General features: G+C 41.4%; 1 protein-coding gene across 9 annotated transcripts in view; it reads left to right on the top strand.

The window, feature by feature from the left end:
- The first annotated feature begins 1,182 nt into the window (after positions 1-1,182).
- Positions 1,183-14,634, top strand: part of LOC108267310 (zinc finger protein 521) — a 136,575-nt gene continuing 123,123 nt past the window's right edge. For 3 of the 9 annotated variants that reach the window (XM_017471322.3, XM_017471321.3, XM_017471319.3), the window contains exons 1-2: positions 1,676-2,061; positions 13,336-13,392. In XM_017471322.3, coding sequence (XP_017326811.1) covers positions 2,022-2,061; positions 13,336-13,392 — 97 coding nt within the window. In that variant the 5' untranslated portion in view covers positions 1,676-2,021. Of the gene's footprint in view, positions 1,316-1,673; positions 2,062-13,335; positions 13,393-14,634 lie in introns of those variants that run through there. The other 6 variants (XM_053681572.1, XM_053681573.1, XM_047156495.2 and 3 more) reach the window with 6 other exon arrangements.

Below are 14,634 nucleotides of genomic sequence, written 5' to 3'. Positions count from 1 at the left end.
GCCTCACAGCTCCAAAGTTTGACCCTGAGTTTGGTTTCCTGTATTTTTAGAGTTTTAGCTGTTCTTCTCATCCATGTTTCCTCCAAACTAAGATTGTCCCTAGGTGTGAAAGTCTGTGTTCATGATGCCCTGTAATAGACTGGCACCCCAGATAAGCTCTGGATCCACCATGACCCTAACCCATGAGCCATATATATATATATATATATATATATATATATATATATATATATATATATATATATATGATTTTATAATGTTCTCAGCACAGAACAGTCTACTGGTGGGCTGAATCCGGCCCGCGAGTGAGTTTCTAGTTATATTAAAATAATGTAGCGTCTATAAAAAAAAGAGTAAAGTATTGAATGTTGTCCTCCCATCACGACTTACTGAAAGACTGATGCTGTCTTGTGCCTTCTGTGTGTGTGTGTGTGTGTGTGTGTGTGTGTGTGTGTGTACTTGTGCGGTACAGTAATTGGGTCAGAATTGTGCACTTATAAAAATGTATTACATATAATTAAAAGGGTGAGTCAGTGTGTAGTCAATGTAATTTGGAGGATGTTTCTTAATTAATACTGAATATGAATCATCAAAAATTGAAGAATTATCCTAACCGTAATCATATCATTCTTCATAAATCACAGTGATATTTATCATGTTTTATTAACGCTGTTCGTTAATTGTTTCACATTTATGTCCACCGTGACTGCGACACCCCTTGTTCTTGCTTCTTTTTTAAAAAAATGTTTATCTTCACGTTCAAATTATGTTATCCTTATATATAATAATAATAATAATAATAATAATATATAATATATAATAATAACATGATGTAATGTAGTGTAATTTAATATTTGATGGTGATGGAAGATACAATTGGAGGGGTTAAAATATCTTGCCTTGAGGTAAAGAAAAACGTCAATCTGGCAACCCGTGTGTGTCACGGAGCCGAATCCTGATCCGGATCGGAACGCGCGCGTCCTCGTTTTGCTGCCGCCCCTCGGATTTTAATCATACCCTGTGTGTGTGTGTGTGTGTGTGTGTGTGTAGTATAGTGTGTGTGTGTGTGTAGATAGTGTGTTTGTGTGTGTAGTATAGTGTGTGTGTGTGTGTGTGTGTGTGTGTGCGTGCGTGCGCGCGAGCGCAGGCAGGCAGGCAGGCCGACAATGATTTCCTCCGTGATTACGCAGCGCGCGCGTCCCTGTGGGCTCGGGCCCCCTCTGGAGCCGTCCTCATGGCTTTGGGGGCCTCGCTTCCATTTTCCATTATGATGTACCGGACTACCGGAGCGGCGGCGCAGTCCGACACCTCGCAGGTTGGTGACGAGCGAGCGCGCAGTCTTCTTCCTCTCCTCTCTCTCTCTTTCTCTCTGTCTGCTTTTTCCTCCTCTGCTTTTTTTTTTGTGTAAAGGAAGAAAAAGCAATTAAGACGTAGACTTTTTTTTTGAAACCCCCCGATTCGTAGCTCTAGATTATTATAATTATGAATAGATTATTAGAAAACGGGAGTGAGGGGGGAAAATAGTTTTTAACACTTAGACGAATGTAAGCAAAGGAGGAAAAAGTGTTTGTCATTTTTACGGGTTTTTTTTTTTTTAATTGTGTTCTTCATTTTGATTTTTTTAATACATCTTTTTTTTTTCTTTTCAGCACGCATTGTCTTTTTTTTTTTTTTTTTTTTTTTTTCGCGCGCCGTGCCAAGAATCCACGCGTAAAGCTACAACTCCTTTGCGTCAATCAGATCATTATTGTCGGGAATCAACGCGTTTCGCACAGGACATGGACGCGCACGACGGATTCTCCGCGACTCCCGTGCCCGCACTTTTCCCGACACTGAAATAGGCGGCACGAATCGGATTTTCTAACCAAATAAACCAAACAAACAAGGCGCCAAGTGTAGAACCCCCCCACCCCGCGCCCCCCCACGACCCAAAGCGCGTTTTGCGAGCCGATTCTCTGCGATGTTCTTGCGCTAAATTCTCCACCGATCAGCGTCTTCTGCCCGAGCCGCTTCTCTGTAGGATGTCGCGCCGCAAGCAAGCCAAGCCAAGATCGCTCAGAGGTAAGTGCCGCTTTCTCGCCGCGGACACCGAGCGGATTTTAGCAGACAGTAGCAGCCCTGCCTTGCCTCGTCTCGCCTTTGCCTCGCCTTTGCCTCGCCTCGCCTCGCCTGCTCTCTCCTGCACCTGAATGCATGCGGTGCGGTGGAACGTTTTCGCGGCGCACAGACGCGCTTTGGTTTGGTTGCAGGTTTGAGGCGACGCGCGTTGCGTAAAGGCTGTGCGTGTTGCATCATTTTACACCAATAATACTCCAAAGTGCCTGTAGGACTTTGTAACTTTGGTGGTGTTTACAATTTTCCTTCTAAGAGGACATTAAAAAAAAAAAATTCTCTCTCTCTCTCTCTCTCTCTCTCTCTCTCTCTCTCTCTCTCTCTCTCTCTCTCTCTCTCTCTCAGAGTCTCTCTGTAGCGGAATTCCGACTTCATCGCAGTTTCTAACACTGGGCTGTGTAGATGTTTATCTAGACCATTGAGCGCGTGCGTATTGTAAATAATGAGGGGCTGCATTTATTTGGACTGGGACTTGGCACCCATTTGGTTGTGGTTTGCAAACTCGTAACATGTAACATTCTGGAGCAGGGGAAACTTTACGCATTGGAGAGATGCCAGTTGCGAATTCGACCTATGCAGAGTTTGGAGGTTAAGGTCAAAAGGTTAGGGGTTTAAACCTAAATCACCCTTGAATTTGGATCATGAGATCAGCTTGGTCGTGTCACATGACTTTTAGAAGAGTAGGAGCATGCCTTTTTTTGTTTGTTTGTGTGTGTGTGTGTGTGTGTGTGTGTGCTTTTTGGTTTATTTTGAGGATCACCAAGACAGTCTTAGTGAGTTCCTGCTCTGACACACTGAACAAGTGAGCTGATGAGCTGGATCGGGCGTGCGAGAAGAGTCATGAAGGCTGTGCTGGACTCTGACGTACACTTCTGAGTTTTATGAGGCTCGTTTTCAGAGGATGCTTCACTCGGCTGGAAAAGAATGGAAACGTCTGAGTGTGTGTGCGTGCGTGCGTGCGTGAGTGAGTGCGCGGGGTTCATGGGTGATTAATGACTAGTTAGTCTGGATATATAGGAGGTCTTCTGAACGTTACCGCGCGTCAGCGGAGTGATGTGTTAAGTTTTGTGATGTTTACGATAGGCTGCATGTTGGAAAAGTGTTGCATGCAGACAGATACATGACTGTCAATCTTTCTTTTTTTCCCCAACTATTCTAGATGCAAACACAGGCTTTAAGGACTTGGGCTTAATCACACATAATCACATGTTTCCCAACAAGACTAGAAAGACTTCTCTTTAATCTTACACACACACACACACACACACACACACACACACACACACACAGAGGTAAAGTAAATCGAATGCAGACTTTTTTCCCCCTGTAGCCTTTGAGGGTAGCCACTGGTATTCATGGCTAAGCTCCAGTTCATCTGGCAGGCTTTATATTTCGCTCAGCAAATAATTGCCGATTTCACATTCCCAGCTTGTTGTCTGCTCGTTCTCCTCCTTATTTATTTATTTATTTATTTATCCCCCTACACCCCTTTCGTTCTCGGAAGTCCTCATCTGAAAGGAAGATTACGTGGTCTGCGGCGTGTTCTTCCAGCCACCATTTTAAATGAATGCCACGGGGGAGAAGAGAATACGACCACGATCGCATCTCTCCGTTCTTACACGAAACGTGTTGACGGACAGCAGGCACACGCCGGGGCGAAGCGGGAATCTCGTCTGCTCTTTACATTCGTGGCAAGTCGTTTAGAGACACACGTAATCCAAGACTCGAGATCCGTGTGAAGTCAGATGTATCGTGGTGGGATGGATGGCGTTTTTAATTTCGCTTGCGCCTTTTAAAATTCTTACAATTTTTTTTTTAGATTACGTGATCCGGGGGCCGTGTTTTTACGCCTAATTAATGGCAGAGAGAGGTTCACGCGTGTGCCAGGAAATGCATTCGAAACTCATCGTCAGTATATTTTTGAGCTTTTATCGGTTCTTGGAAAGTTTTGTTTCGTTGGTTCTGATTTTGGATTCTGGGTTTACAGTAAAGCAGACTTCATTCAGATTCCAGCCAGGTTAAATCTCATATGGACTAGTCCACTGGTTAGGGGTGGGGGACGGGGACGGGTTGTGGGGTGTCCACCAGGGGTCAGAATCTCAACACACCATTAACCTATAATATTTTATTACATATATTTATTGGGTTTTTATACTTATTAGTCATTTGATTTGAACGGGTTTAATCCAAATGGTGGGAAGTTCAGGAGTAACCAGCTCTACGACTAATAAATGGATAAAATATTATTTTGTATCCATTTGAAAGTTTGAGAACCCCTGAACCGGACGCCATGGAAGTAAGTAAATCTCTGAGCAGAAAGAAAGTTCTACGTGAAACGTGACCCCGAGCATCCCAGACTGCACATGTTGATCCCAGTGGAATTCCAAAAGCCATTTTTCCCCCCACCCATTTCAATATAGAGTGTAAGACAGAGGCGATGGCGTTATTGCTTGAGGGAATAAATGGCACAGACGGAGGCCATACATCATCCGCTTGTATGCAAACACTTCAGCCTCGGTGTCTGACATTTACCCAGTCCTGCCTTACTGCGTCACTCATACATACATACTTCCTGTCATTCCATCTTCCCGATGCTTTGTCGCCAAGTTGAATCTTCTGTGTCGCTCTGGAATGCATGACGCCTGCCACGTTGCTCTTTCTCTTTCTCCTCTATCCCTTCTCTCTCTCTCTCTCTCTCACGCACTCTCTCTCTCTCTCGCTCTGTCCCTTCTGTTTTTTACTGAAACACAGCTGTGGCATGTGATCATCGGACACCAGCGTGCGCCCATCCACCAATGCTCGGGTTTTATTAGCAGGGAATCCTACATACATAAATATATTTTCTGCGCCATTTATCTGCTGTGTCTTGGGTGCCATGAAATTGCTCCGGTGTCATATGCACCTGAAAAATACGCCGCTTCCATACACTAGCATGCACAGAGGCTGAAGCTGAAAACGTTCAAAGTTAAACAGGAAAGGTCGGGATTTAGGAACCTCACATTGTGGCGCAGATTATACAGTATTATTGTTTTAGAGTATATTATACTGTAGTAGGGATATATATATATCAGTGTATTGTTGCCTTTTTAATGTCACAAAATACTCAGATCACATGCATTTCACATGTAATTACACGAGAAATATGTAACCGCAAGTGGCAAGTGAAACACATGACATCATGTGGATAATGTGTGATCGCGTGAAAAATAAAAAGACATTCCCTTCTTGTGAAAAATGATTCATCACTTCGGTGAGAAAAGTCACGTATGAAAATGAATGAATCACATGAGAATCGCTTGTGAAAATGAATGAATCGTGAGAAAATTAGATGGGAAAATAAATGAATTACACAAGAGTTACGTGAAAAACGAATCACATGATAATTAATGAATGCCATGTTAATGCCAAATAAATGAATCACATGAAAATCACGTGAAAATAAATGAATCGTGAGAATCTCGGCTGGGAAAAGAAGTGAATCACACGAGAATCGCGTGAAAATAAATGAATCACATGGCATCATAAGTGAACCGTAAAAGCATCACATACGAAAATGAACGAATCACATGCGAATCACGTTAAAATAAATGAATCGTAAAGAATCACATGCGAGCATAAATGAATCACATGCGAATCACGTTAAAAGAAATGAATCGTAAAGAATCACATGCGAGCATAAATGAATCACATGCGAATCACGTTAAAAGAAATGAATCGTAAAGAATCACATGCGAAAATAAATGAATCGTGAGAAAATCTGGTCGGAAATATACATGAATCACATGAGAATCACATGGCAGAATAAGTGACTCGTAAAGAATCACGTGCGAAAATGAATGAATCCTGAGAAACTCTGATTGGAAAATAAACAAATCACATGAGAACGTAAGAAAGTCCTGAAGCAAAAACGTCACTTTTTGCACTATAATCATTCAGACCTATGCCTTTATAGTTTACATTTTCAAAACTGTCGCTTAATAACGATTCTCTTCTATTTTTAAGTACTATTTTGTGGTGAAATATTCCCTTTATCCATTGCTCCTGATTTTTGATCGGAAGGTTTTTCTACACTGATTTCTCACCGTTTGCTTTAGTTACTCTAAATGAACTAATTAGTGTGCACTAATTCTTAACCCCTTAAACTCCACGGACATGTTCGCCGGTCCAGATTTACTTTCCTCGCTCTCTACACACCTTTCCTAATAGTTTAACGGTAGTTACAGAATATCCTCAGAGTAAAACAGAGCAATTCAAATCGCAGGTTTATATTAACATGCTCGTTCGAATGCATCATCGTTTCTATAGTAACAGCCAAGAATTGCTTTCTTTTCTGTAAGGAAATAACATCTATGGAAGGAGTTTCCAGTGTTAGCATATTGTACCAGTCAGTAGGTTTTCCTCTATGGGGAAACTCCTAAATAAGTACAGAAGACTTTGTTTTATCTTATTAAATTCAAGAGAGAAATAATAATAATAATAATAATAAGAGAGTCTAATGAGGGAACGGCGATGTTTTTCGAGAGATCACAGGACCTCATTTGTTTTGTAGATGTTCCACGACATAAAATGTAACTCTATATACGCATAAGTGTTGTTCTTTCATATATACACAACATGTCAAATGGCTGCTTTGTGCCATTTTTGGAAAATAATCTCACGATCAAATTTCTTCACTCAACCCTGTGATAACAGGACGTGTTTTTATTCCTAATGTGAAGAATCATTGAATAACGAGCTGAGACATGAAGGGGTTAATATTGAACTTAGTGATCGTACTGAGTTTGATGCAGTGTTGTATTTGCATGCTTTAGAATTGCGATGTATGTATTCATGGTTATAAGCATGTAATAACACCGTCCATCAATATTCTTTATATTACAGGAAAAAAATGTCATTGTCATTAAGAAAACTGTCAGAGAACCATAAAAAAATCCCATTAGCAGAGCTGTCACTTCTCATGACACTCGCCTCTGTAAGTTGTTCATGGTGTCTCGGGAGCTGGCCGATTTTTCTGTTTTTTTTTTTTTCTTTCCCCCCTTAGTTTCTTTCTTTTTTGTCATTGTAGGTGGCTGTCTTTTTTTTTTTCTTTTTTCTTTTTTTTTTTTTTTCTTTCCCTCCTTTTCTAATTTCTCACTGGTCCAGCTGGGAGTCTGTGCGCATGTAGCGCATAGCGCATAGAATGATCATCTTAACAAATATGTTAAATTATCTTGTGTTGTTGCTTTTATTACGGCCGCTAATGAGATTGCTATGAATTAATAATGAAATTGTTCGTTTGCCATGGCTTTATTTGCGTTAGATGAAAATAATAACCTTTAATATTACTTACCATGAAGGTCATGCGTCTTTCTAACGCGTATTATTACAGTACCGCGGAATGTCCTAATGATCACCACATATTTTTTTACAGGAACAGAAAGACGTAAATGCTACCAGCGCTAATGAGGAAAAAAGCTATTGTACGAGTCACCAATTCCGGTGAATTATAATGTGCATAATTGCAGGCTAGATTCTTTCTTTGAATTTTTAAAATTTTTTTTGATCAGCAGTATGTGAATTCAGTAGCTACTTGTGAGGACGTCCTGTTTTTGGCGTCTTAGCGCCGAGTCTTAATTGAGGCAGTGTGACCCGTCGTGCCCTGCTCTAAATTGAGTGGTGATTCGCCTCATGAGGGCTTCTCTCGTGGTCAGCCCTCTGGTTTTACAGCACCGTTTTCCCGCCGTTCAGCTCCGCTAACATCCCTTTATTATTTAAAAACAGCTGTATGAGCGTCTCTCTGGTGTGAAGGGCGGCTCGAAGTCTTCCTGACGAGGACTCACTATAAGATGGCGGTACGGAGATGGCTGTAGTTAGTCATCTTTAAAGATGAACTTTTTTTTAAACCTTACTCAAGAATATCAGGCATAAAAAGGATTTTAAAAAGGGGGGGCTGGGGGGCGCAGTGTTAACCAACAATATTTTATGAAGTTTATCTTCCCCTCCCCATCTTATACATTCACTGAATAAAAACACTTCACTCAGAAATGCATCATGTTGCCCGAAGTTTCCTTTTGTTAGCATGCTAACTCGGCATGCTGCATTCAACAACGCAACAGTTCTCTTTCTCACAGAAGTCTTCTGTTTCATCATGGTTTCTTGATTATGACCATTACTTCCGCCATTCCTACATTAAAAAATATCTCTACTTTCTCTTCACTGCATGTTCAAACCGCAGTCATTTTTACTAGCATATTTGTTCTTAGCATTTAGCTTCAAGGAGTTGATCTAAATTCCAAACAAATCTAATTGCTAACAGATAGTGATTATGAGACAGTGAGTACGAGAGCTAATACACATCACCGCAGTCAATCTGCCGCCGTGTACATGCAGTCCATATTGTAACAGCTAGTAAAAAGCATTCGGCTAGTTTATATGGCAGTGTTATTACCATGCTAGCTGACTTTTGAGAGATTAGGAATGTTGTTGGTTAGCCTTAGCTAATGTTTTACAAGGTTCCTGGGTTCCTTGGAGAAAAAGACACTAATTTACCACCAGGAGCTGAAATCAGCGTGTGACTTGAGAAAGACGTCTTTTTATGTTTTCTTTCGTGAATCTTTCTACTACTTTTATACTTTCTGCAAATGTTTATAAGAGTTTATACTTCAGCTTGACGGAATCATTTGAAGCTGTCCAGTGTGTTTATTTAAAGGCGCAACTGGACTTTTTTATGGAAAGACTAATACATAATTTACCTCAGCATTTCAACCATCAAACCATAAAACGGTGTATTGAAACTTACACACACACACACACACACACACACACACACACACACACACATATATATATAAGCACAAATCATAGCTGTTATTATTTGAAAGTTTTTATGCCTCTTTAAACTCAAAACCCAGGAAGTGGCGGGTGAGAAGAAATATGACAAGAAATCCCAGGCTTTTTTTTTTTTTTAGCGTTTGACGTAAATAGTTTAAAGGTAAAGTCAGTGATTTTTTTTTTAATGGGTTAAATAGTAAAAAAAATAAATAAATCAGAACTAGTTTCTCCTCACATTCAAGCAGCTTCTATAAAATATCAATATGGAGGGAAACCTTAGTCTCTGTGGATTCCCAGGTTCTTATCAATTACTAACTAATCACCTTTCAATCGTGTTGCATTCGCATTCTGGCGTTTTTTGGCCTAATTTGAAGGTGTGGCTTTGGGGAAAACACTAATGGATGGAGTTGTATTTTTTTAAAATCACCGACTGCACTATTAATTACAGAAACCTTACAGGTAGCAAAATAACAGAAGAATATTTGGTACATTTGAATAACTCTGTAAATAAGGTGCAGTTTTAGGCTTCCGTAGGCTATAAATATAGAGAAGTGAGTTGAGATAAGAGAATAAAGTAGGACAACTTTTTTTTTCGCTTTGAAATCAGTTGCATGGGCGAGGTAGCGTTTTAATCATCAAAAATATGCAAAAACAAAGCATTTCTGCTGTGCAGGAGAATCACTAGCATCATGCTGTACTGACTACATCCAGGGAAAAAAAAGTCCAGCAAGTCACTGTGGGAACACATATGAGTGTGTGTATACTGCATGTCTGTGCGAGTGAGTCACAGGGTATGACCTCATGACCCAGCCTGCAGAGGGTCGCACAGAAAACATCACACGCATGAAACGCATTTGTTTTGAACTCGAAGTAGAGAATAGACACATACTTTTCTGTCCAGTCATTTTTAATCATTCTGTTTTTGTCTTCGAATTTGTTTTTGTTTTGTTTTTTTGGGTACAAGCCATGTCTTTAGTTCACTTATCAGACCAGAGAGGGCAAAAGAAATGAAAAATCTATGAAAATCAGTGAAAATGCGCCCCTTTTCAGCGGAATAATTTATGCATGTGACTGGATAAACTGTTACAGAGGATCTGATACAGAAGTTGAGATGTTTAGAAAACTAAAACACGGGCATTTTTTTCAGATAATGAATGCTCTGCTATAGTATTTTTTCAGTTCTGCTTACTAAAATACTTCCCACCAGTCAACTGACCCCTGATGGAAACCCTTATTTGAGTTTTCAATGTTTTTTATTTATTTATACATACATATATATATATATATATATATATATATATATATATATATATATATATATATATGTATATATATATATATAAATTATTCATTTTCTTTACACATTTTATGAACCTAAGATACAGAACCATATTTACTCCAATTTTTTGTAGGACCAATGAATCGTGAACGAAACTGCTTAATCAGCTTACTGTATGGTAACACGCCTATCGGCACATTTCCCATGAGGGTTTTACATTTTGCATTTTCGTTTTTATTAAGGCCCTCAAATCCCAACGTTACTTTACTTTCCGATCTCCAACGCGCCGTTTGCTCTTTAGTTCTGCGCCTCTGCCTCAGGTTTCATGTTCATAACTCCACGTGTGCCCATCGATGGCGTGAGACAGTATGGCAGGTTGTGCAGTAGTCTTTATCTTCGCTACTGTTAATGGCTAATCACTTCCCCAGCAGGATAAACCATCACAACATCCAACTGAGAAGGAATTTATGTGCTGTATATAAGAAAAAACCCGGCCCTGAATATGCGCAGTTCAGTCGAAAACGACAGAAACTTTTTTAATGAGAGCGCTGTGGTGACAAACGACTGTTCTACCGCCATAATGCAAAAGTTCTGATCATGTCATTAAAAGGAATTTTCTGCCTGAACTCCCCGGTTCTCACCAACAGGGATGGTAATCAAAACAAAACTATGAACTCTCCGTACTCCCATCTCCCATTTGGCTGTGGGGGATTTATTAAGAACCCCCCTCCTGTCCGGATTGAAAACGCTCCTGCGTGCGCCGATCTCCGGCGTGCCACAGAAATTCATTTAGCTCACGTGAACGGGCGCAAGCTGTGCTTCTGTTTTTCGCGGAGGAATATTTGGACATCAAGCCGGTCTCAATTTGTGTCATAACTTTGCTCGTGACTGGTTTCCTGCTTCCTTCTATAGAAATGATGACCAATTACAAAATGTCACACACTGTGTAGTGAAGGGGTTCTTAAACTTTTTGCCGACAGGGACCCCTTTTTATCTGTAAAATAAATCTCGCGGACCCCCTCCGATTATAATCCGTGTATGCAAATATTAGGCTCATTAGTTAAATGTCTACGGTAATATTTGAGTCGTTTATTGCAGCTGCGGAGGGTTTTAGTTCGGAAACTTCCACAGACGGAGCACATTCGGTCTGGTTATAGGCTATACTGAGATTTGGATTAAACCCCATTCAAATCGCATGACCAGTTAAACAGGCTGATGTCAATTCACTAATCGGACCAGAGAGAGTAAATAAAATGAAAGTTTTATGTAAGCGTGTGATGATTATTCCTTTTCTGAGGTAATTTCTCTATTCACGTAGCTTCTCTCTGGTCCAATGAGCTGCCTTCAGGTAACTCATTTACATAAACGCTTAGGATAAATATCTAGATTTTGTACTGAAGGCGTTCTCAAACTTTTTGGCTGCAAGGGACCCCTTTAACTGTAAAATAATTTTCCAAACACAATCCGACTATTCGAATATGGCCCGTTATTGAAATCACATCTGACCATGGCAGCTTATTATTCATGAAAGTATAAGAACTCAATACTACATTAAATAGCTTTGACCATGGTGGGTTGTGATTGTTGTAACAAGGTAAAAATAAACGACATACCCCCTGACTATGCTTCATGGGGTTCCCTGAGAACCAGTAGCGTGCTGAACACTCTATTATGACGTGGCTTTTGAAGCGCTTACTAACTTTTCCTGTCTAAAAGTTGGCTCCGCTTAAATGAGACTTCTTATAGTTTTTGAATGGTTGCAGTCAGCCTGGCACTAAAAAAAAAAAACACACACAAAAAAAAACACTGTAATGATCCAACCAGTCAGAATTTTGATTGCTCTCCTCAGCAAGCTTTGACTCAAGATCCCGCCGAGCTTTTCGGAGGAAAAGCGAGTTTGACGCAGCTTGCCTGCCGCTGCCCTGTCGTTTTTCCCCGCGCAGCACACCTACTCCAGCACCACTAGCCTCTGACTTAATTATGTCAAATGGAGGACTTTTTAAAAAGGCTCTGTTCAAGACGGCCTCCCGCGCGGCCGGTGGCCCCCAGCAGGGCCCTCTTGTCACGACTCCCACTCGCCGCGCTCGGGAAATGAAAGGGTAGATGGGGAACGAGGCATAATGGAGGCCGGCTTTCCGACGGCGGGAGAGGAGTGGCGAGGAGTGCAGGCCTCCTCCCGGAGACCCTCATTTTCCATGGAGCAGGTGGGAGTCTTTTGTTCTCATCCTGCTGCTAAAATCCATTTAGCTCGCCGCACCTGACATACAGACAAGGAGCGCTTCCAGTTTTAGCCGGTGAGGCAAGGAGCCTCTAATGAAAGAGTTTTACAGCGAGCAACCACAACCAGCGCCCCGTACACTCGTCAAAGAGCGCTCGATTGCCGTGTAATGAATTTGTCTAAATAGCCGACAAGCAGGAGGGGGGGGTTCATTTGCGGACCAGCGTAGCTTCTCGAGCAGTTGCTGAGAATCATTAGGATGCACAGACATGGCTTGGCTAATGGAAAGACAGGAGGCAGAAGTGCTGCAGGTGATGAGGCTCCAAACAGACAGGATGTGCAGTGTTACCTTCGACAACCTCACACTTCTTGTTTTTTTTTTTTTTTTTTTTTTTTTTTACAATTTGTGTACACAGCTCTTGTAGCTCTTTGCAGCATCGAGGTTCATGATTAGAATGTTAGTGCATTGTTGCGAGACAAACCCGATGGGTTATTCATGTATTGGACAGCAGGCCACGCCATGCGGCGAGATCTTTGTTTGGGGGGGATTTTTTTATAATTCATCGTGTTATTACTCGACTCGATAAGTGATTTATGTGGGTGGCTGCGGGCCTCCCTGCAAAACCTGCTGCATACGAACGAGCCGAACCAGGCCGACGAAAACAAACCAAAAAAAAAAACAACAACGACGACAACACACACAAAAAAAAAACCCCACAGAAAGTCACACAAAATAAAAAAAAAAAAAAACTCCGGCTGCATATCAATGCGAAAACCATAACAACACACTGAAGCTGTGCTTAAGAGATTCCAGAAGATTAGGATGAGATTGTTTTGCCAAGGATTCTGGGCTTGCGTGTTCAGTGACTAATTTATTCTGTGTTTTTTCTCTCTCCCTGTCTTTCCTCCATGGCAGTAGAAGACAATGTGACGGAGGAACAGCACACTCCTGGGCAGGCTGCCATTCAAAGCGGTAATATTTCATTTGTGTTTGGAGTTTGTCGTGTCTTCCTATATTATTATTATTATTAATTTTTCTTCCTGTCGCCATCAGTTTGTCCATCTGTTGTATAAGAGTTGATCAAAACAGCCATGTCAGGAATGGAACACTTGGGCATGTATTGTTGCAGGAAAATAATCAACAACCGGACGAGGTAATGCGGTGTAATGTTGATTATTTCCCTGTAACAAAATGTTTTATTCCTCTTACACTACAGCTAAATGAATCTCATTAGAATAATCAGAACTGTGCTGGTCTAACTCGAATCTAAGCTAATCACTCATACACCTGCTTGCGTTTCATCTCGCTATGCTAACTAACTCCCACGCTCTTGTGTGCTCCGTGTATGAGATGACGGTGTGTACCGGTGCGCGTCGGCTCTCTTCGGACTCTCTCCACCCGTCTCGATGCTGCCGTGTCAGCGTTTTAGCAGATGAATGCTTCCTGTCACCTCATGTGACATTCAGCATTGGCCTCCAGGCAGCGAGCTTTAATCCAGGTCACGCGTTCGGCCGGCCCGCCTATGAATGAGGCCTGCTCCTGACGTGCGCCGAGCCCGGCTCTTCTTTCATTTGTCTCGTGTAAAGGTTAGGTCTCATGTGTGGTTATTTTAAACCTGATATGGATGACTTCGCCCAGCAGGCACGAGGGACCACCGGCCCCTTCTCAAAGCCTGGCATCGGCGTAGAGCGAAAAACCATCGGCGCTTTGTTTTCCGCCGGACGCCGCTGAAAAATGGCCGTCGCAGCGTTGCGCTCAAGTCTTTGACACAGAAACACAGAGGCAAGCAAACACACAGGCAGTACAAGCCTCAGAAGGTGTTTGCGATTTGAAAGGTTTAAAGTCAAAACACCCGTGCTGAAAAAAAACAAACCCCAAAACAATAGAAACCATCACAGAAATTCTAATGGTTTCCACTACAAATACCATTACAAACCATCATCATTACTAACCGTTCAAACCTTTACCACTATTGGTCCTTAACGGTCTCCACTAAACATAACATGCTACCAATAGAAGGCAACAAATTTCCACTAGAGAACCACAGGGACCATTTTAGTTTCCATTAAAACCAATACAATTCCCATTATAATCAATAAAACCATTACAAATGACCTTTACTCAATTCTCATCACCGGTTTCTCTTGAATTGAATCGAACACTATAGTCAGATGGCATGAAGTGAAATCTTTCAGATGTGTCGTTTAGATGCTA

Source organism: Ictalurus punctatus, chromosome 7 (genome assembly GCF_001660625.3).
Source record: "Ictalurus punctatus breed USDA103 chromosome 7, Coco_2.0, whole genome shotgun sequence".
NCBI classification, from domain to species: domain Eukaryota; kingdom Metazoa; phylum Chordata; class Actinopteri; order Siluriformes; family Ictaluridae; genus Ictalurus; species Ictalurus punctatus.
Note: the sequence above shows the minus strand (reverse complement) of the source record. Positions and strands in the feature narration are given on the sequence as shown.